The sequence below is a fragment of the Neopsephotus bourkii genome, unplaced genomic scaffold (assembly GCF_033783945.1).
Source record: "Neopsephotus bourkii isolate Nb327-2 ecotype Australia unplaced genomic scaffold, CSIRO-AGI_Nbou_v1 NB_1376, whole genome shotgun sequence".
Lineage (NCBI taxonomy): Eukaryota > Metazoa > Chordata > Aves > Psittaciformes > Psittacidae > Neopsephotus > Neopsephotus bourkii.
Window position 1 is genome coordinate 5,039,700 of NW_026901855.1, and position 23,406 is coordinate 5,063,105.

Here is a 23,406-nt window from a genome sequence, read left to right on the forward strand (position 1 = left end):
AAAAAAACCACTCAAAAAAATTCTGAAGGAATATCTTTAGCAATAGCATGGACTAAAGTCAACAGGCGGCACTGACAAATTCAGTGCCATACGGCACACAGGATGCCACACGACTGTATGCATAGCACAGTGCAAATATAATACTTATTTCTAAATACATTTTATTGCATCAAAATCTAGACTATATGAATTGACAGAACATTTTATGGTAAAGTGCTGGAGGAAAAGTCCAACTTCGAAGCATATAGCTATTATTTAACAAAAGGCATAAATTAGTGGGAAGAAAGTGGGTATCACCTTATACCTTTCTAATGGCCTTCCTTATATCATAAGAAAAGTGGTCCTTCCTGATTGTTTGTAATAAATGTCCAGAGTGGAATTTTTCAATAGTCCTGTAAAATTGCAGCAGTATATAGCCAAAATTTATTTAATAGGGAGCAAGTCTTCACAGTTTGATTAGGAGAAGTGAAATGTTTTCACTTTTAAAAGGAGAATGAAATCACTGTGTTTGGTACATATGTAAACTAGCGAGTTATCACTTGTCAGCACAAAGTTTTCAGTATTGGCCAAAAACTATGCTACCATATGCTATTTTAGGAGTGCTTCCCATAGTTAGTATTCAAAGTAAAGTGAAAAAAGAAGAAAATTCATTGGTAAACTAAATCAGTTCATATTTTTCAAAGAGATTATGTCAAGTCTCCAATTATTCCAGGTTCTTGTCCTAGAGCAGTGTTAGAAGGTTTTCTTCTAGAATGGTGCCCTGCAGCACTACAATTTTACAATGTGTTTTTACTTTTAATTAACTTATTTATACATGTAAATACAAGTAGTCTTAAGAACTCATGAAAAAGTATAGGTAGAAGTATAAAGACATATCAGCATACACTGCATGAGTTGTTATGGCAATAAAAATCACGATTCAGGACAACTTGGTTTTTTTGAACCACGATCTCATTCGTTCTATATACCATGTTCACACAACAGTGTTCTGTATCACCAGAGCCAAAGCTTCAGAGAAGACTGATCCTAGCTACAGAAGTTAGGAAAACTGGTGGCTATTTTCTTCTTCATAAAGTCACAGCTTATGAAGCCCCGGAACATAAATTCCTAACAACAGAAAGCCTGAAAGCCATGTGGCTAAAACCTTAAAGAGATGAACTGTGCAGTGAGAAAGGCAGGATCCAATTCACAAAGATAAAGCAAAGCATGTGTGACTCTAGGTACCTTTGTAATACATTATTTTAAAAAAAAATATACAGTGGCCATGAAGAACAATTTCTGAGAATTATTCTTTAGATGACAACCAGAAGTGACATCATTGACCAACTGTCTTGGTCTCACAATTCAGAGTGTCAAGCATGTCTGATGAAGGCTTTCTTGCATAAATTATTTTCTCAGTTAAATGTCTACCTTTCTAAGAAAATAGTTATAAAATAAAAACTCATTCCCACAGCATCTTTAAAATAGTTTGATATGGAAAAGCTGCTATAACTGTAGATATAATACCATAAACATGAAGACCAGAAATAAAACAGAATGTTAATGTTAAGCACTTTTCCTTTTAACTGCCTGCTGAGCTGGCAACTTTATATATATATGGAAGGAGTTTGTTGTTCCATTATTTATTTTTTCATACTTTTCGTCTCTCCTTCTTCAACCCGTTTTAAACCTAAACCTAAATCCCAGGATTCCCCTTGCAGATAAACTATATCAAACATGTCTGCTCTCCTTCCTGGTGCTCTCCACAAGTCATAAGAGACCCACATTGGGAAGTAGTATTACTTATTGACTCTATAATCTGCAAGGATTCGTAAATTTAAGAGAGATGCACTGGGGAAACATTAAATCAGAAAGGCTTGCAAACTACTCCAAGAGGTAAATGAAAAAATAAAAAGTCCATTCTTCTGTTTCTGAAGAAGTAAGGAGATAAATTCATCGCAGAAATTAGTTGATGACATTTATAGGTAGATTAATTAAAAGCTACAGGGGATTTGGGAGCAAAATACCTCAAATTATACTTTGTTGTTGAAGTCTCAAATTGTAACTAACTGATATCATTACTGAAATTAAAAGTTCATGCTGTTCATGTGACTAACATGACTGAAGCAGCTGATTTTACCATTTGCCACTCACTGGCAAATTACAAGAAAAGCCCTATAATGTTAATACCACTGCAGAATTTTCACTGTCCTTAAAAACTACAGCAGCAACTTCAAAATACACATTTGACTGGTGGAGATTAGGTTCAGCATAAAGGTAAAACATTCAGTCGCTAACCAAAAATCTATGGAGTAATGCACATACCTTAGTGCCATAAGCTACCACATACATCTACAAAGAGCTGCAAAAGACGTGCTGGGATCTACGGGAAATCTATGCCTTCCTGAAATGACAGCTAGAAGCATACTCTAGGACATCTGAAATGAAATCAGGCATTTTCTCTCATACTTACTTACTAAGCATAAAAAACATGCAATAGCACTAACTCTTGGAAGTAAAGAATCAGCAAAGTTAGAAATTAAGAATACCATCCTCATTCTCTTGGAGTCAAATCACAGATTGAAAAAGTATTCTATGCCTACTTCTCTGTTTTATCCTCAGAAAATCTGACTAATGGATTTTAATAGAATACAAGTAAGAAGCAAACCCTAAAGATTTTTGTATCCAATTACTTTCTGTTAAAATCAAATAGGAAAAAGTAAAACATACTCACTGTTTTCTTACTTTTTTGTCATTCTGCACACCCCTTCCCCCCCCCCTTTTTTTAAATAGCTTTTTACTGTCTGGGCAAAAGAGCAAAATTAAAAACACTCTCAGCACCGCTCTGGGATTTGGAAAGTATGAAATATGAAGATCAGCTTAATGTATGATGTGGAAAATACCTTCCTAAAAGTTTTCAGAAAAAAAAAAAAAGAAGCCATGGCCCTGGGACATTGCCTGAACATGGTTTCAAATGCTAAAGACTTTGCAAATTTTTTATAATTATTGACTTATTGAATCACTACTGTCTCATCCATTCATCTTTTTTTTTTTTAACTTACTTCTTTTTAGTGCTGGTAAAAAAACAACAACAGTTGAATCAGAGAATAAATATGCAGAATTGGTTCATGAGATATGTATTCAGATCATATAGATCATTTTTCTCTGACAATTGCCTAAAATTGATTAAATACTACTAAAGCAACAGAGTCTTAGCAAGTTGCATTCAGGTTAAGCAGCATAAAGATATTGAAATATTTTAGGAACATTTATGCTGCCTCTTTAAATTTCAACAAGTGTTTGCAATGGAATCGCAGAGCTGTTGAGGTTGGAAGGGACTGTTGGAAGTCATCTAGTCCAACATTGCCTGCAAGGTATGGATTATTTCTTTTCTATACCAGGCTGAGTTATACTTTGATTTGCAAGACTGATAGGGATAAGGTAAGGAAAAATGGAAAAACAACTCTGAGTCAGGGGAAACTATTCCTGAAGTACAGACAAGATGGAGGCATTTGCTGTTTTGCTTTATTCCTACCACTGTTATTCAGTATGCTCTGCAGAAATACATTAATCACACCCCACAGATTCTGAAGGGAAAAGAAACCAATTATCTTTAACCTCATCAGATCAACTCCGGACTTACTGGTGAGCAGTAATGTACTGCAGAACTCATTCTACAATGCAAAGGTTTGAAAGTGCAATGAAGCCTGAAATAGGACCTGCCATTACATAGAATGCAACTTACTGAATAGGTTCCCACTACACAAACTGGCTATATTAAAAAGAAATGGAAGATGACATCCTTCTAAAAAAAAAAAAAAAAAGCTTTTTAAGTTAGTTTTGACACTTATGCAAAGGTGTATCTCTTCCAGATAAAAATCTACTGTCCTATATTTTACTGAGCAGCTCGTAGCTGTATCAGAAATCCCATAGTCTTGCATGACCTGAACTTGTATATGCACTAAGGGACAGAAAGAACAGTTAAAACCGACTACTGAAATAGAAGCAGAATTAGTGAATTCAACTTTCACTGTTAAACTGCTACACTGCTATACAAGCACAGACTAACTAGTACAAATGAAAGAGCTGGGAAAGAATCCTTGGCTGAGGATGTCTCGCTGGTACCTGAAAAGAAATTCAGCTTACACAGGTACAATTCTTCAAGCAGAGATCCATAATCTAAGGGCAGCACTTTTTCTAAGTGCAGCCCTTTTTTGTTGGCATAGCTTTGGATGACAGAATATATTGTATGTCCCACTTAAATAAACAACTATCAGCGGGATGTAATGAAGTACTTCCTAGACAAAGGCATCTGTCCAGTATCTAAAGCCAAAACACAGGAAGACACTTAAGATGATTCTAGCATTACATTTTTTTTTGTTGAAAAGTAGAGTGTCTTACTCTTTCAAGTAAAACAGCTTTGAAAGAGAAAAATACATTAGATTTTTTTTTTATGAAACAATACTTACAACCTGAATTGGAGAGCCGTGATCTGGACAAAAAGCTGTTTTGAGTTTGACAACTAGAAGACGGAGCAACCAGTTCTATATCTGACATTTCAGCATCCATTTTCACATTCTGTGGGAGCCAAATAAAAATATTTTCATCTGTTAATATTAAACAGCTGTAAACTTTATCAAGAAAACATACAGCAGCACACATACTGGTATATGACATGAGTTCACCCATGCTAGAAAATACTGATTTGAATTTGCAGAGTTCTCAGTGTTGCAGTTAGGTTTAAATTAATTTGTCTCTGAATTTCAAGCCCAATTCATCACACAATCTCTCTAAAAAAAAAAAACCAAAAAACAAAAAACAAACTTTGCCTTGAGAAAAGTATTAGAAACAGTGCGAGGTTTTGTCACTACAGCAAATTTACTGTTTACATCATATCAACAGTTCAGGACAAAGCACAGTGGCAGGGCAGACATCAGTGAATGATGAATCCCTCATCAATGAATGGTTCACATTAATTCAGTGAAGTTCCATGGTCATGTTGTTGTCATGGTTTAACCCCAGCCAGCAACTAAAGTACCACACAGCCACTCACTCACTTCCCCTCGCTACCCACAGTGGGATGGGGAGGAGAATCAGAAAAAAGGTGAGAATAAAAAGTACATTCATTTTCCCTGCCACTGAAAAAAAATCAAACTTCATTGTTTTCTCATATCAAAATACCTGAAGCTGCTTTTCACTTTTTTGTAAAACTATTAAAGTCTGAAGTACCATGTTACTATTTATGGCCAGACCCATTCAGCACAGCTTTTTGGTAAGTGAAGTCATTTGGTCTATAAGCTAAAAAAGGATCATTTTAAAAAGGCCATTTAAACAAAAATCTCCATAAATCTTTATTAGTATTGCAGCAAGTAGACCCCAGTTGAAATACCTTCCAAAATAAGATTAAAATCTTGGCTTGGTATCCAAATTACTCAGTTTCTTTAAATGAGAAGAGACAATAATACACAAATGCACCAGTTCATAAAACACTCAGTTTTGCTACTGAGTTCTTATCATAAACAGCCTCAAGGAATTTTGTTAAAACATTTTGCAATTTATCATTCATGCTGCTAAAAAGATGTGAAAACTAAATAGAAAACAAAATAAAATTCAACATTAATTTAGAGATACAATGAGCTTTTGTCCCATCACTGAAAAGGGATTTACTCCTATTAAAACTAACGGGAATTATACATATTAATCCCCTTATGTGCTGATGCGAGACTTAATACCTATAGTGTACATAGAACAATAACAACTTTTAAAGAATAAAAAAAGTTTTTGTCTTTTCAATCTGCTTCCAGAAATGCTATTTTAGAACAGGGCTTTTAAACAAGTAAGGAGCTTCTACCAATATTGGCAATACAAAATGGCTTTCTCTTTACTCATGTGCTTCATTTACAATTACACCTGTATGCTGTATTTGACTAGAATGTCAGTAATTTGTGGCAGGGAAACTACCCTAAAATATTTACATTTATCAATCATAACATTTATCTTTAGTTTTCCTCTAGCTTTCCCTTTTGATTTTGCTTCAGATGGTATTCTTTATTATTTATTTTATTGTATATGATATATTTATCTTCTTTTCCCCCAACTTCTTCTTTATCTACTATCACTCGTCCTTTCTTAAAGTCATGACTGTTGTACTTGATGGTATTCTGACAGACTCTGCCCTCCTTCATTGCTGGCAATCTTACATTTTAACACATACAAACATGAACTATGATTTTCCTGGGCTTCTACCCAGCAGGTATTTTACAGCCGTTTGACAAGACTACAAAGGAATAGGAAGGCTGAGCGAGGACAAATGAAATCATAAGAAAAGAAGAAAGTAACTGCTATTAGGGGAACATTCAACATCAGTTTCATGTTTACTCCTTAAAATGAAGAGGCTAGGACACAGGATTAGATAATGCCTGTCTGAGATTAATACTGGCAAGGAAACTGAAAGAGGTGTATAACATGAAAGGCTAGAAGGAAGATCATAACAAAGGAAAAAGATTAATTCCATAAATAATTTTATCTAAAATGGTCAATGTACAAATTTTACAAGAACCCCCTTTTAAAAACATGCATTTTCTTATCACCTACCAAACAACTGTCTGTTTTGTATAGCAAAAGCACTATAGAGCATTAATCAAAACTGTAAGAATGAATTTTGATGTCCTTAAATCCACATTCTTCCACCAACCAAAGACAACCAATTGACAAATAGTAAAATAAATAAAAATAAATAACAATGCATTTGAGTTAGTTCCAAGAGAGGGTGAGAAAGGCAAGCATTAAAAAGGGTTTTTTTAGACTAAGCTAGCCTGATCGCTGAAATCAGATTAGCACCCTTCTGTTACTTGTTTTTGAACATTCTGTTCTATTTGTAACAGCCGTGACAGCAAAGAGTACTGTATGCCATGCAAAACCCCAATTAGGCATTAACTAAATGGAAGCCATTAAATGCTCTCTTTTGTCTAAAGAGGAAATATTGTTTTGGAATCAGCTTTGTACTGGATTCTGAATATAGAGTTCAAATCACACGAGCTCAGTAAGTTCAGTCAGCTTACTGCAATATTAGATTCTACCATCAGCTGATTGCATTCCACTTAGCTTTTCAATGTTATCCAAATTTCAGAGGCTACTGAATTAGTAACTCTTGAGTGAAGCCAAGAGAAATTCAAGAAAGCAAAGACTATCATTAGCAATAGACTGAAACCAAATCTGTCTTGTTTCAATTCTTTCTTGCAGAAAAGCAAGATGGCTTTTTCAAGTAGCATAGTACCTTCTTCTACCACAGCAACTTAACTGAGCTAAAATACTCTGTATTTATTTTACTTTTGTGACTTTTAAAAAGATCTACTGCTAAGTATGCCTTCATTTTGCAGAAGGAAGGCCACTATGGAAGATATGGGGAACACAAACAAAGGGGTTTTACACACAGTGTGTATATAGTAGATTTTTAGCTCAACACTTTGAGACACTGGTAAGATTCATTGTTAAAGTATCTTGATTCAATTGCGATAAGTAGCTGAAATACTAGCACGGTTCTTCAGTTCTGATCACTTATTTCAGTCATGTCCACAAGAAACTGTAGTTCTACCAAAGTAAGCTGCTACCACAATGGCATGCAGTGGCAAAATGGTATGACAATGAACAAGCTATTAAAAAGAGAAAGAAAGCGTGTCAACAGTTGGAAAGGTAAACTCATTACAGGCAATGTTTCTAAACAGCACTGGATTTGTCTTGCATGGAGTTAGGGAATTTTGCCTAGCCCAGTTATCAGTCCACTGAGTGATCTCTAACTTGCCCTGTTTGCCTGGATTTCATGCATGAAACAGATCTCTTTCGTAAAGAATGCAAAGGGCAACTACTGAAAAATGTAATAAGAAATCTAAAAATTAATCATCCTTTTCATGAAAAAAAAAAACAGATTTCTGTATTTATCTTTTACATGAAAGGACAAGGGGAAATTGAACAAACCAATCAAAAATTGCTGCAGACAGCAATTTGATAAAGCAGGTAAACCCTTCAGAGTTGCAAGACCCAGTAAGACACTTTTCTTTGAAATTTTAAACATTTTTGAAAAACATCCACGGCACTTTACAATGAAGACAAGCTTCTGTCATCGAATTTTACATCAGTCATGACAGCTACACAAAACAGAAACATTAATGTGTGTTTTTAGTCCGTGTTTGTACTAGAAGTTAATATGCATCAAATCAACTTATGCTGCTGACTGCAAGTAACTGCGAAACAAAAGTGGAGTACACACACATACCCTTAATTGTTGAACTATTCGTTTTGAATCTTCCAGCTGTTGCTGTAAAGAACATACTAGTTCTTTATATTTTGTATACCTTTCCTCAATAATCTCTCTTCGGCAACAGGACTCCTAGAAATAGATTGAAAGATCTAAATGGTTTCATAATCTGACAAACAGTTAATAAATGTTGGCTGTAAACACAGGTATCACCAAGAATTTTCAATACAGCAAGAATTAACTAATTACTATCTTTCAGAGGTTGAAATACAGAGGCCATACAAAAGCATGTAATGTAAAAATGAAAACAGGTTAAAATGTGAACAGCCTAATTCTTAAATGGCGAAAGATTGCTTGTAATTCCAAAATTCATTAATATTGTGCCTTCTAAGAAAGAAATTCTGTACTGGTGAAACATTAAGCACTTGGAAAAAAAAAAAAAAACAAACCAAAAACCCCACCATTCTAAGGATATGGATTAAACAGAACTACCTTCAAATGAGAAAACAGGACACTTCTCACTGAACTAGATAATCATTCACTGGAATGAATACAACAACCAAACAACTTGTGAGATATTACCAAAGACTTACTTCCTCTTTCCTTCTCCCTTCCTATGAAAACACTGAGAGAATAACAAGCTAGCAATGGAAAGCAATTAATAGCTTTGAAATACTTCATTCACACATACTCCTTGAGAATAAAATACACTATTGTACAAAATATCCTATGGATTATTTTCAAATATAAGAATTAATGAAGCTCCAAACTGACATCATACTCATGGCTAAGATATAAAGCTTAGCTCTCCTGGATAATAACTTATAGAATAAACAGTATGCAGTTGTTGGTAAGGACTCTTTTTTAAAAAAAAAAAATTTTTTTAAATTAAACATCAGGGAGAAGGCCAGAACTTAAGACAAATAATATGAGTTCCAATCTCACAAATGCTGGCTAAGTGATAACTACAGCAAATCAGAAAATGACAGCGTCATTTCACAGTAACATTAAGCAAAAGCATGCACATGTGAAGGCGACTGTAGAAACCCTACATTCAAGCTTCTGCTTTGCCCGGCTGAGAGCAGAATTTTTCCTGTTGAAGTGCAGAACCATCAGAAACAAAGGGCAAAAGTCAATCTCCATCAGAGCAAAAAGCTCTTCTGGGGTTCCCTGGAATGTGAAGTTAAAGCTATAGCTCTCAACAATATTTTCTTTAAAAACCTAAATATTTCAACTAGCATTTGTGCTCCTAACTGTTAATGATGACAACAATAAAACAGTGCACAATTATTAACACATGACCTTGTGCAAGTACATTTAAAATAACAAATATTGTTAAATAAGTATGTTTTGAAATGTTTATGAGTACCTCAGAATAAGAAATTCTATATAGCAAATAAAATGCAACCCATTATGCATTTGTTGATATGTGATTTAATACCAATACCGATTTTAAACTTATATTGTGCAATGAGATCCCAAATTCTCTTTAGTAAACTACCAACTTAATGTATGGAAAGCAATAATAATACAGTGGTTTAGCCACTTAGGCACTGAAGATCTGATATGAGGCTTATGACTAGACTTCACCACTACTGTCAATGTGGTATAATTTATTTAATTTAAAATTTTTCATTTTTTAACAATTAGCATATCAGAATTCAGCACTCAATACAAATATTCGGAACCAGCAATTAGGACCTGACCTATTATGCCCAGTTAGCAATGTTTGTTTACATTATGGACCATCTCAGCAATATTACTAATTAGGACTAAATTTATAACCTCATAAAACATGAAAATAGGTTTCTCTATGTTTTATCTATATAATATGTACATATGTCATTTTACATATCAATTAATATATGTATACATATGAAGAGGACATTAATTAACCAAAATATTTTGGAAATACTAAAAGAATCATATGAAATCTGTCTCACTCCAATATCTTTGAAATCTTCTAACAGGCTCAGTTTCTCAGGAACAGTCTCCAGATGGTCTAAAGCTACTTGAGTATGCTAAGGAACAGAACACAAGATAAAACAAAAAAGTTAATCAATTCTTTCAGCCATCTCAGACATTAAAAACCTATTATATCTATGGAAAACAGGTCTACAGGTATGTATGTGTCTGTAAATAAACAGGTCAACAGTAAGAAGGCTGTTAAGAAAGAAGGACAAAACAAAACATACAGCAGCAAATTCCTTAATTTGAGTATCTCTGAATAGTTACCAGTTTACTGAGCAAAACGATACTTATTTACAGTTTTGGAGTTTATGTAGCCTTCAGTATGAAATTTTCTTTTATTGCACTTCAGGGAGTAAAAGGCATTTAACAAAAATATAAATCTTTACTCACTACATTTATATCTTTGCAGTTAAACACATAGTAGAAACTTTTTTTTTTCCTAATACAATTATGTGCAGTTAGCACTTAGCGAAATATAAAAGAATCAAATATCATATTTTTGTTTTAGATATAAGGCATGTACTGCTGAAGAATGAATTATGACTCTAGGGAGAGTTAGGGCTGGATTCAACAACAAGATTTCACATTCACACCAGTGACACAAAAACTCTAGCATGTAGCAAGATGCAAGGAACTGAAGAAAATTATTATCCTGTTTTGGGTTTTCTGCACAGGTGGGTTGGTCATGTAAAAAGAGTAGTTATGCCCCACAAGCCAGATTACTCTGGAGTTTCTCAAAAGGTGCCCTTCTATTATTTGCTGAAGAGGAAGAAGAGAAACAATACTGCTTACAGTTTCTGAACAGTTGGCATTTCCTCTACAGTTCTATAAATTACACTTCTTTGGCTAAGGTTCTGTTAACCTGGTATGGAACCTAATAATAATGGGTATCATCAACCATGTTACTGTCGTGGCACTTTAAAGCAAAAATCTATACAAAAAATACAATTCATCAATCCTGAAGACAAATATGGTTATACTGTAAAGTCTGCAAACTGAGTTAATTTGCCCTTAGCTACAAAAGCTCTGCCGAGAGTCTTGGAAAGTCATCATCTGACCAACATAAAAGACATCCCCTTTTAGTCCCAGGCTTAAGACCTAAAGAGACTAAAACATTCAATCACACTAGGATTAAAAAAAAAAACAAAAACACAGTGGGAACCTCTCAGCACAAGTGCACTCTACTCCAAAAAGATGGAGGGGAGAGTGAAGAATATAGAAACAGAACTGAACAGAGTAAACCCAAGTGCAGACACATCATACATTTAGAAGCAGTGATGTCTGTCTTATTGTTTGCTTCTTTCCAAACAGCTCCAAATATTCAGATTTTAAGATCGCAAGAAATATGTTTTCCATAGCTAATAAAGGTCAAGTTTCATAAGCAATGAGATTCACTTGCATCTCACAGGGCTGAACTTATAACCAATATTCAGCCAATAAACAAGATTAGGTAGTGAACGCGGGACTGTTTTTTCTGCTTCTGTAATCATATGCATGCAGAAATATAATGTATGTAAAATAATTTACCTAATTTTCTGTAATTAGGAAAAATTTGTACCGGCAGTCAATATACTGACAATATTGGAGCCTATTTCTATAAAATGGCTTTGTTAAATCAGTGTTGCATTAGGGTTTTTTTTAACTCTTGAGACTCATGAGGTTCAAACAATAATCTCCCACCCTCTCAGAATAAACTTTTACTCTTAGATTGCATGCTTAGCTAAAAAAAGGGCTCTCTTTTCCCACTGTTATATTCTGCAGTAGGAATGCACGATGCAGTAGGAAAAAAATAGCCAGGAACTCACAAATCTGGCCCTTTTTCCAGGATAATTTCTACTCTTCACACAACACAGAAGAGAATAAGAATACACTGTGCTGAAATTTATTAGAACAGTAACAGCTCCATTATCACAGGCAAGGGGAAAGAATTCCATGAGAAAGATGAATTAATTGTTGCTTCAAGAACAATAGGAAGATTAAGAAGCCTAGAAAATGGGATAAAAGGATTGACCAGCAAGGAAGGATATTTTAGATTCCAGGAAGTACAGGAAGAACTGTCAAAAGTGAAACAGAATAAAACAGATACTTTAGTCAATTAGTGAGAACAAGAAAATAGAGACACGGAAAATAAGGCATAGATAATTTAGATATGAACCCAAAACAAATTAATATTTACTCTTTTCTTCTATGCTAACACATTAATTGTTACATTTTAACAAAACTCAGTCAGAATTAATATTTTTTCTTACAACAAAAACCAGTAAATTCTTTCTCACCTCCTGCAGGAGAAAGGAAGTTTATATTTCACACTTAGCTAGCTGTATTTGGACCAAACCTAAAATTTACTGCATTATCTTTGTAAGAAGTCCTGCAAAGTTCACCTAGGAAGATTTTGTAAGGAATAAAAACTAATTTTTCCTGAAACATATCTGTTTCTTTACCAAAAAAGAATTAGAGAACCTGCAGTAATATATTAATTGGGCACGAGGCCTACATATTGTGTATAAAGTGTTTTTCACAGATTACAGTGTAACAATGTTTTTATAGCAATAAAATACCTCTTCCCTGTTTTCAAAATGCTACTATACAACTCAACTTGAAAGTAAAGTTGCCTACAGGTATCTATCAATCTCTAACATTTACCTCTCATAAGAATGAACCATTTCAATTTTACCACATTAAAGCAGTATTCATTCATATTTCATGCTTCATTTACAATGGCCTTATGTTCATCAAAGCATTGATTTTCCACTTCATTAATTTATGATGAGATGCAATGTTTGCTGCTGCTTCACAGAGTAGCCCCTGGTACTGGTCTGCATGTATTTTTCTAAGGCTGGGAAATATATGAGACAACAGACCAAAAGGAATATAAACTTGTGAAACAAAACACTAAATCCTAATGTTTTGCAGTCATCCCAGTATCATCAAGATCTGATAGGGCACATGTCCACAAAGTTTTACTTCAAGCACAAGAACTTCACTACCCCTTCAAGAAATAAAATCCTTCCTCATAGGAAATAACCCCAAAATCATAACATCCCCACAATGTCTCTTCTTGGCACAATACCAAATTAAACCATAAATATTTTAAGCTTATAGTATATATTGCCTAATTCATTTTGCTAAAGTATTTTACGTACAAACTGCAGAAAAATATACATTTGAGGTATCACACAGAGTTGAAATAAATTTGCCTGGGACACAGGACAAATTTAATGTAGTGGCTCCTCAGCATGCATTAAAGTACATTCAATTTGCAGCAACTTCTTTTCCAACTACAAAGATTTTTGCCCTTGCCCTCTCTCTCCCCATGTTAATAAAGACAACCTGTGATCTGTTCTCAGAATAAAAGGAACTCAGGCCCTAAGTGATGCCTTAAGCCATCCCATTTGTCAATTCATTCTCTAAATTCCAATGCCAAAACCTCATGTCAACACTGTCTATTCTCCCCAAGTGTCTCCTAAATATATCCCCTCTATTTCACGTACTTTTTATGGAACACAAAAAAAACCCCAAAACTATCAGCTGTGCCTCAGCTAGCCCACATTAGTTACATTATTAAACATAATCTTGAAAGCAGAAGACCAGCCTTTAGGTTATATGCATATTCAGTCCTTGCTTTTTTTGTTTCATCAATAATCATGTGGGTAAAGGATGGTACATGCTACTTTGACAGGTTTTTTAGATTCTTAAAATTTAAATCCAACCTCACACACTAAATGATGGGCTCTAAGCTAATCATTACTGCTCAGGAAGTAGATCATGGAATAATGATACATATTTCCAAGAACTTGCTAACTCAGTGTTCAGTATCAATCAGACAAACAACAATACTGGATATAATTGGGAAAGAGGAAAAAAAAGAATATAATTATTCCTGAGTATGAATCCACAGGGTCAACTCATCTTGACAACTGAGTGCAGCTGGAGACTTCTGTTTCAAAACAGAAAGAAGAAAAGGTCAGAGAAGACCAACAAGAATGATCAAAGCCATGGAGTTCTGTTTCTATGTAAGAAATTATTAAATACAATGACTGAAAAAAAACAGGACTCTCATGCCAGGAAGACAGAGGGGAGAAATGACCATTTTGCATAAAAAAAAGAAGTCACATAAAGAGAAAATTTTAAATGGGTTTAAGCATAAAACTGAGCAAGTTCATGAATAAGGAAGACCATGGAAGGGTTCCAAATTCATAGAAATTACATCTATGTCTGGAAGCCTCTGAGCTTTGAATAGCTGGAATCAGAATGAATGAGTGGGAAACAAAATATATGTCAGTCCTCTTCGTAAACTCTTACCTACTTCCCTAAGCATTTTAATTTGGCCATTGTTGCGGTGCCTATAGCTGGGCTAGGCTGACCTTTGGTCTTACACAGAACAGATCCTTTTATATTCTAAAATTCTCAGTCTTCTGAGCAGTTTGTGAACTGATTTGAATAGGATAAGTCACATGCTAACATTTTCAGGGACAGAAATGTGTGCCTTTTTCATAAAACCAATGAAAAGAATGGCAAATAAAAACAGAAAAAGAAAAAAGCCATGTTTTATAGGGGAAATTCAACAAAGAATGTGGCAACAAAAGAATATATTGGAGAATACGAGGGAAACGTGATGAAAAAGCTGGCACACAGAACTGGTCTGGTAATTTAACCAAATGCACAACACCCTTCTCAATGTGGATCAAATGTCATACTTGTATGATTAATGACTACACTCTATTAAAAGAGATGGATTTAGCCACACAGATAAAATGCAAAAAAAGGATGACAGAAGCACCTGACATAGAGGGTGATTAAGTACTGTTAATTTTTTCCCAGAAATCAGAAAGCTGTATGCCATAATGCATACTTATAATCCTAAAGACAGCAATCACATCTGTCTGCTCACTGTTTAACAGGGAACAGAAGGTACTGATACAGTGCACTGATGGTACTGATAAGAGGAAGAAACACCAATTGTACTGACCTAAACTGTATTAAGGACATTTTACTTTCACAGCAGACTCTTTCATAGAGTGCTATTAATCTTTGTTTTAAAAATAAAAATAATTTACTTTGAGAAGGGGCGTTCTATGTTTTCACAGAGAATAATAAAACAAATTACTCATTTTCCATTACTTTATACAAACTCTTTGATGTTTAAACTGCATGTGAACAGTTAATCCTCCTATATGGATGTATTCTTGATGATAGCTTCACACTGTCTCAAGGGACAGATCTAAATCAAAGTCAGATACACATTTCATTTTCTGGCTCAAAGCTGCAATGCTAAATGCAAATAGAGCAGACTGGGTTTGTATATACTATCCTAAAATTTGCCTTTAGAATCGATGTATTGAAAAAACATAAACATAAACCAGAAAAATGATTCATTGACTTTCAAGTACAGAGCTCCTTTCTTTTCTGAGGTATGTAAAAACAAATGGCTGGCTGTATTGCACAGACATTTTTGAAAATTAGAACTGACTTAAGTGCTAGTTAGAGCTAATCCCCAAAGAATACCCATAGAAAGATTAAATGTGACTAATTTTAACTGACTGCAATGCATGTCAGCAGGCAGTTACTCACAATTCAGATGAAAGATACAATGGTAAAGGTGACCTATGATGACTTATTTAAAATGGCCTTAGCAAGTTGAATACTTAGAATCATAGAATAGTTAGGGTTGGAAAGGACCTTAAGATCATCAAGTTCCAACCCTCCTGCCATGGGCAGGGACACCTCACACTAAACCATGTCACCCAAGGCTCTGCCCAACCTGGCCTTGAACACCAATAGCGATGGAGCATTCACCTCCCTGGGCAACCCATTCCAGTGCCTCACCACCCTCCCAGTAAAGAATTTCTTCCTTATATCCAATCTAAACTTCCCCTATTTAACTTTGAACCCATTATCCCTTGTCCTATCACTACGGCCCCTAATGAAGAGTCCATCCCCAGCATCCCTATAAGCCCCCTTCAGATACTGGAAGGCTGCTATGAGGTCACGCAGCCTTCTCCAGGCTGAACAGCTCCAACTTAAATAGCAGGAATAGGATACCCCCAACATGTATTCAGGGATCCTTTATTTTTCCTGTTACTATCTGTGAAAGTGTGCACTGTTAACTTCTATCTCCAGCACTAGACTGATACATCATATGTTCTTCTTTTAGACCAAGGCAGGATTCTACACCTGAGGTTCTCTGTTGAATTTCATGCACCAGGCAAATTCCACAGTAGCTAGCACATTCTGTACATCATATGCATAGAGGGAACATTAAGAGAAAACGAAAAATGTATTTTGTATCCTTAAATTCCACTTTCTTGTATTCTTTAAATACCATTACTCCAATTACAACATTATTATAATTTAAGCACATCAAGAACTCAATTTACCTTTACAAAGATAGGTAATACGAAATACAAATTTGTACAGATTTATACAAAATACAAATATGTACAAATACGCACAAATACAAAAGAAATCAATTTATCTTTACAAATATAGGCAATACATAAAAACTTGTCAAGTCACACTACATGCAATTTCAATTGTCTTTTTTTCTACACATTGTTTCATACAGATTTTAACATTTTTTCCAAGCAAAAACTACACTTATAATAATGAAAACCAAAATACCTTTGTAACAAAGCATTGCAAATGTCAAACTAACCAAGATTTTAATTTAGACTCCAGCTGTTTTTGTATGGGGTGGACCACATTTTAATTAAGAAAGCTCCATGGATGCTTCCTTTCCTGTTTGCAATGTCATGGACCATCTCTCATTCTTGAGCACATGAGATCCCTGTGGTAACTACACTAATTGTTTACATGGAAAAATATTAGGAAAACATTTCATGAATTTTTAGTTGTTTGATGCATACTAGCAGCTAGAAATGTGGAGAAGACAGTGCAGTCTTTTGGCAAGCCAGCTCTCTGTGAATAATCAGCTAGTGCTCTGAGTACTACTAGAGGTCCACAGGACTTCTTTTTGAGAATCCATTCTTTACCATTTGCTAAGATTTTGATCAAAAACATCCAGACACAATTACTGGAAATTAAAAGGAATACAAGAAAAGAGGCAGCGTGTCTAAAGTAAAGCACTGCTAGTGGGCACACATTCCTAAAAGGTATAAAGACTTCTCTGTCATTCATTCACGAATGTTATCTTCAACTTTATGGAGGTTTGCAAGCTAAAAAGTTTTACATGCAACTTATGTTTATGTTTTGTATGCTAACAATATTTCATCATGCCTTCCAGAAAGCCTTACAAAAATTCAATTAACACAGCCTTCATGGGAAGGAAGAAATACTGTTCAGTTTCAGAGCTGAGAAAACTGAAATACAGAGAGAAGTGATTTAAGCTAGGATTCACAGCAAATCAGTGTCAGAGTAGGAAAAGAAATTAGAAATATGGATTACAGATTTCCCCATTTTAATCAAAAGATGCACTTCTTTAGATAAGATGAAATAAGAGAATTGAGAGAAAAAAACTATAGTGACATTGATAGGTGTAACTGATGTCTGTGTCCCTAAAGTTATAAATTGATAGAATATAAACCATTTAAAACTAAAACAAAGGACCTAGCTGCACATTAAACACATCATAGTAATCTGCTGAACAAAATTTCAACTTGATTTCTGCTATATAAAACAAACAAAAAAATGCATGCTATACCACATATATCTGTGTTTTACTTATAAAGTTATAACCATTCTATATCCTGTGGAAGAATTCATAGATACACATTCCAGAGGTTAAAGGCCAACATTTCTAAAAATAAACCTGTGGATGCAACATATAGGATCCTTCTTTAAAATTATATTTACATACATATACACACTATGTTCGAGGAAATGAAAGCGAAGACCACTGTATATTGCTACTCATAGTTAAATTAAAAGAAATAACATAGGATATATAAAGAATCACAGTATTCTGTAATAAAGATTTATCCTGAGATTTTTACTCTTTCCAATGGAAAACTGAGAGGATTTTGGTTTATTAAAATGTGGCAAAAACATTTGATATTTGCATCATGTGGAACACATTTTCACAATGCTGAAAGGAGCTTTCTACATCGACAATCTAAAGGCTGCATTAGGAGGAGTGAGTCCAGCAGGTCAAAGTAAGTGATCCTTCTCCTCTAGTCAGCCCTGGTGAGACACATCTGGAGTTCTGAGTTCACCAATATAGAGACATACTGGAGACAGTCCCAGCAAAGGGCAACTAACACACTTTAAGGGACTGAAGCATCTGTCCCATGAGGAAAGGCTGAGAGAGCTGGTATTGTTTAGCCTGAGCAAAAGAAAGCTCAAGGAGATCTCATCGATGTATAAAAGTATCTGAAGGGATTGTGTAGAGGAGACATGCTCTGTTCAGTGGTGCCCTGTGTCAGGAAAAGAGACAATGCACAGACTGATACAGAGGAGGTTCCACCCAGACATAGAAAACACTTTTTCACTGTTAGGCTGACCAACTACTGGCACAGGTGGCCCAGGGAGGTTGTGGAATTTCTATCCTTTGAAATAATCCATCTGGATACAGTCCTGGGCAACAGGCTCTGCTTGACCCTCTTAGACAAGTGAAGGCTGGGCCAGATGAGCTGTAGAACTCTCTCATAACCTCAACCATTTTGTGATTCTGTAATGTATTGTGTAAATGATATCATTGCAGGAGAAACCCTGGAGTCATAAGACGGAGTTATCAGACATACACCATGATTATTTGTCCATAAACAAATACAAAGCTTTCACCCTGACCACCAAGCAAAGAGCAGTTTATAGAATCATAGAATCATAGAATAGTTAGGGTTGGAAAGGACCTTAAGATCATCAAGTTCCAAGCCCCCTGCCATGGGCAGCGACACGTTACACTAAACCATGTCACCCAAGGTTCTGTCCAACCTGGCCTTGAACACCAACAGGGATGGAGCATTCACAACCTCCCTGGGCAACCTATTCCAGTGCCTCACCATCCTTACAGGAAAGAATTTCCTCCTTATACCCAATCTAAACTTGTCCTGTTTAAGTTTTAACCCATTACCCCTTGTGCTATCATTACAGTCCCTAATGAAGAGCCCCTCCCCAGCATCCTTATAGGCCCCCTTTATTTCAAGTTTAATAAAGTTTGCAGAATTACCTACATTTTTTAACCTGCTTCTTACAGGCAATTTAGCAATAAATTCTTAGGCCAGTATTTTAAATATTTTTTTATAAAAACACAGTAAGATATTCTTGAGCATAGTTATGTGTAAATTTAGTGTTCAAAGTCTCAATACAAGTATATATTTTGTAACAAGATGCTACTTCATTTCTTACATGTAATAATTCATTTTTACAAAATAGTGAACATTTCTAATAGAAAGTAATTTAAAAATTATGCTATATATCGGCTTTTGAGGGAAGGGGAACTAGAGGTGACATTGGAAATATACATATGCTTAGTTTGCGGATTTTGTGCAAGTACACAGCCTTAAATGAAATCCATAAATTAGAAAAGTTGTCCAGAATCTTATAACTTTTTTCAGCATTTCTGGTTCTCACTCTAAAGCCCACAACTAGCCAGAAACTGAGAAATAAGTATGAACGGGAGAGAAAGGCAATTATTTAAAGAAAAAAAAAAAAAAACAACCTCATTCTCTTCAAAGCAAAATAAATTCTTTTACAGAAAAAAAATATCAAAATGTTGGTGGAGGAAAAGCAGAGGTGGGTGTATTAGCAAAAAAAAAATAATAAAAGAATAAGTAAAGCACCAAATAGTAGGTGGCAGAGGATGGTTAAGTAGCAAGGTATTCAACAAGAACAACAGATGTGTAGGGGGAGAAGAAGGGAAGAGGAAGGTGAGCATCAGGAGAAGCTAACAGCAAACACCATCAGGCAGCAGAAGTTACTTGGTGGGAGTGAGCAGAGGAAGGACTTGAGGAACCTCAGGAAAGTTCTCCATCCCCAGCAAAGGGAAGTAACACACTGGTTTGCTCATGAAAGGAAAGGAAAGGGCGAGGCAGGCAGGACAGAAGTTCTCAGATTGCTGCTCCTCTCCCGGTCTTTTTTATAAAGATCAAAGAACGGCTCTGTCCTGGGAGAACCAGAAGGCCTTTGATGTAAGGGTAGTTTTGGCAAGACACTACAGAAGCAAACACCAAGGGGAGAAGAAAGCATTAACCCTCAGATTCAAGATTTCCTAAACATTCGTACATACAAAGCCTGACAACCATGAAATAACCTTAAGAGTTGACAGCAAGATTTACTTACTGAAGGAAGGCACAGTAAGAAAACACAGAGAGAGAGACAGCACCTAAAACAGATGGTGCCACTCAGATAATCTCTCTGGGAAATGCATTGGGCATTGTTACTCTTACAATTCTTTTTTAAAATAGGGTGATAAATGAGAAAACAGATGCAAATTTGAACCTGCTACTACAGTAGAAGAATCTAACAGCTTTTATATTGCTGAGTGCATGCAGACAGAATTTGTTTTACTGGTATTCAATACCTTACTTCCATGAACATAAAATATGAGTTACAATAAAATACATGAATGTTCATACTGAAAAGGAAATTCACACTACATAACAATTTTGCAGAATACTTGCTACATTACTGGAGTTAACCTAGATTTATTACATTGTAACAAAAAGTTGAATCATATCCAGAAAGTCTGATCCAAGCATTCTGAGCAAGTGTTAACCTCACTTCTGAGTTCTTTACTGAAAGCAGCAAACTGTCTTATTGATCAAAGGATACAAAATGCATATGTTCACTGGAACAGCTTCAGGACATGGTTGATTTCAAATTAAGTTTCCTAGTCTTTTATGTCAGAGTAGTACTAAGGCAGAGCAATCTGACTTGCAGCTTATGCTCACAAAGAACATGATGTAGTTTACAGAAACCCACTAAGGCTGTAAGCATGGCGTAACAGCAGCTTGTACCTAACAAAATACACCCTGACCTCTTTATAAGAATTAGATGTAGGTACAATGGGAAGTGTATCTAAGAATAAAATACAGACTTTTTTCCAAGAAAATTGTACACGTTTTTCTGTAAATAATACACAAGCAAATCCTGTATGTAAGAACTATGCTACACTCAAGAGAAAACAAATCACCTTGTTTAAAGATAAACTGCTCATTCTGGCAAAACATCAGACTACATAATTGATTGCTAAAGTAATCATGAAAATTAGTTGTTAATAGCTATGTAATAATTAAATTCACTTTATTAAACAGTATTAAACTAAACTAAAAAAAAAAAAGAGGCAAACAAAACACGATCTCTAGGTTCCCAAAATCCGTTTTTCCTGTACTGGTTACTCCCATGGCACTCCTCATGAGCTGAAGGATTATTCCAGAATATACTCTGATTCTTTAGCTCCTTTTATATCCATCAGTGAGTCTGTCTAAGTACCCCTGTTCTTCCTTCTTACCTTCCGCTCCTGTCCTGTGCACCCTGCAGGAGCAAGAAGTGGGTACCTATCTACTGAATCATACGTTAGAACTGATCTGATTGAAGAAAAACAGACAAAAAAATCCAAAAGCTTCCTGTGATAGGTACTATTTGTTCACAGGTTCCTTAAGGGAGTGACCAGATAAGGTGTCATGTGCTGAAGGATGATGGTAATAAAGCAGTTTCCTTGGGAATCAAGTGAATTGACTAAGGAAAAAGAAGATCCAAAAAAATGCTGGGCAGAGCAGACAGGATGAGGCATGGGTAGGAGATGGAGCTTAGAGCTCAAACAGCTTGCAGAGAGGAGAAGGAGCTCACAAAGCTCAGAGATGATGCAAGGGACTCCCCTAGTTTCCCACAATTTATAAAAATCACTGAGTTAGATTAAGCTAGGCTGGAAGGTTTGTTCATCCAAAACTCAGAAAAGAATCTACTAGGTTGCTATCACTTTTCCTTACACACACACATACACACCCCTCCTTTTTTTCTTGCCTAAGTTGCCAAGTTCACCACGTGACTACTACAATTTTACTGGCACGTGCAGGAGGCAGAAATGAGTAGATTGTAGAGGAACAGAGGAGGGCAGGCTGTCAAACATACCTCTCAGAATACATACACATACACAATTTTCAGGTCATTGTGTAAAGCAGATTGCTTAGATTAAAATCTTAATCTAAAGATCTAAAAATTGCATTTACTGCCAGATATATGTGTCTTTTCTGTTGCTTAAAAAGGTATATGCAGGGGAGAAGCAATTTAAAAAGTGTGCAAGAGGCTTCATACTTGTGGTAAATCTCACACAGTCCTGCACTAAGCTCCATCTATTCCTGTGCAGATCAGTTTCTTCCCAGGATTAGGCAGAATGTGGTGGAAAAAATGCAGATGAGATTCCTAACCCAGTCATCCCATGGTCTCACAGTTTGAAAAGAGTTCTAGAGAGCTGATGCTTTCCTATGCATTTTATATAACTTATGTATGTTTGTGTTCTGTTTTTTTCCTCTCTTGCCCCTTTTCGTACCTTGTATTTCGTGAGTCTCATGAACCGCCACCTTTCTGACAAAATTTTCCTAAGAAAATATTTTTTTACAAAGCTTAAATATTTTTTTCACTAAGGATTCTGTCTGAATTTAATTCAAGAACTTGAATAGAGACCTTGAATTTGACTAAAGACCTTATGTCTCTATTCCATTTCCATCCTCTGTAACCTGAATTAAATCACAAAATATGTGAGTGGTTGTACTTTTCAGATGTCATGCTCTGAGGACTCAAAATGACAGATAAGAAAATTAAACAAATATCTGAGTACAGGATATAAGGAGGAAATTCTTTCGTGTTAGGGTGGTGAGGCACTGGAATAGGTTGTCCAGGGAGGTTGTAAATGCTTCATCCCTGGCAGCGTTCAAGGCCAGGTTGGACAAGGCCTTGGGTAATATGGTTTAGAGCGAGGTGTCCCTGCCCATGGCAGGGGGGTTGGAACTCGATGATCTTAAGGTCCTTTCCAACCCTAACTATTCTATGATTCTATGATTGTTATAAATGCTGCATAGATATACAGCTATGTAGACATACACACTAAAAGTATAAGGATTTTTAAAGAACCCTTACATGGAAAGCCTTATTCATTCTTTTGCTCAAGGGTTTTTCTATCATAGCTCATCCTGACACATTCAGACTGCTTAAGTATTACTCTGTGTACATTTTTAAGATCAGTGAATGGGAAGAACAAGACAGAGATGCTGTCATCATCAGAACTGAAACAGATATAAAAGTCAAAA

General features: G+C 35.4%; 1 protein-coding gene across 16 annotated transcripts in view; it reads right to left on the reverse strand.

Annotated features, from left to right (window-relative positions):
- CEP128 (centrosomal protein 128) overlaps positions 1–23,406 on the reverse strand; it is a 145,454-nt gene that overhangs the window by 34,811 nt on the left and 87,237 nt on the right. For 10 of the 16 annotated variants that reach the window (XM_061367525.1, XM_061367524.1, XM_061367521.1 and 7 more), the window contains 3 exons: positions 10,177–10,254; positions 8,252–8,365; positions 4,449–4,557 (listed from right to left, as the gene is read on the reverse strand). The exons of 2 other annotated variants lie outside the window; for them this stretch is intronic. In XM_061367525.1, coding sequence (XP_061223509.1) covers positions 4,449–4,557; positions 8,252–8,365; positions 10,177–10,254 — 301 coding nt within the window. Of the gene's footprint in view, positions 1–4,448; positions 4,558–8,251; positions 8,366–10,176; positions 10,255–18,407; positions 18,577–23,406 lie in introns of those variants that run through there. 4 more of the 16 variants (XM_061367531.1, XM_061367530.1, XM_061367532.1 and 1 more) reach the window with 3 other exon arrangements.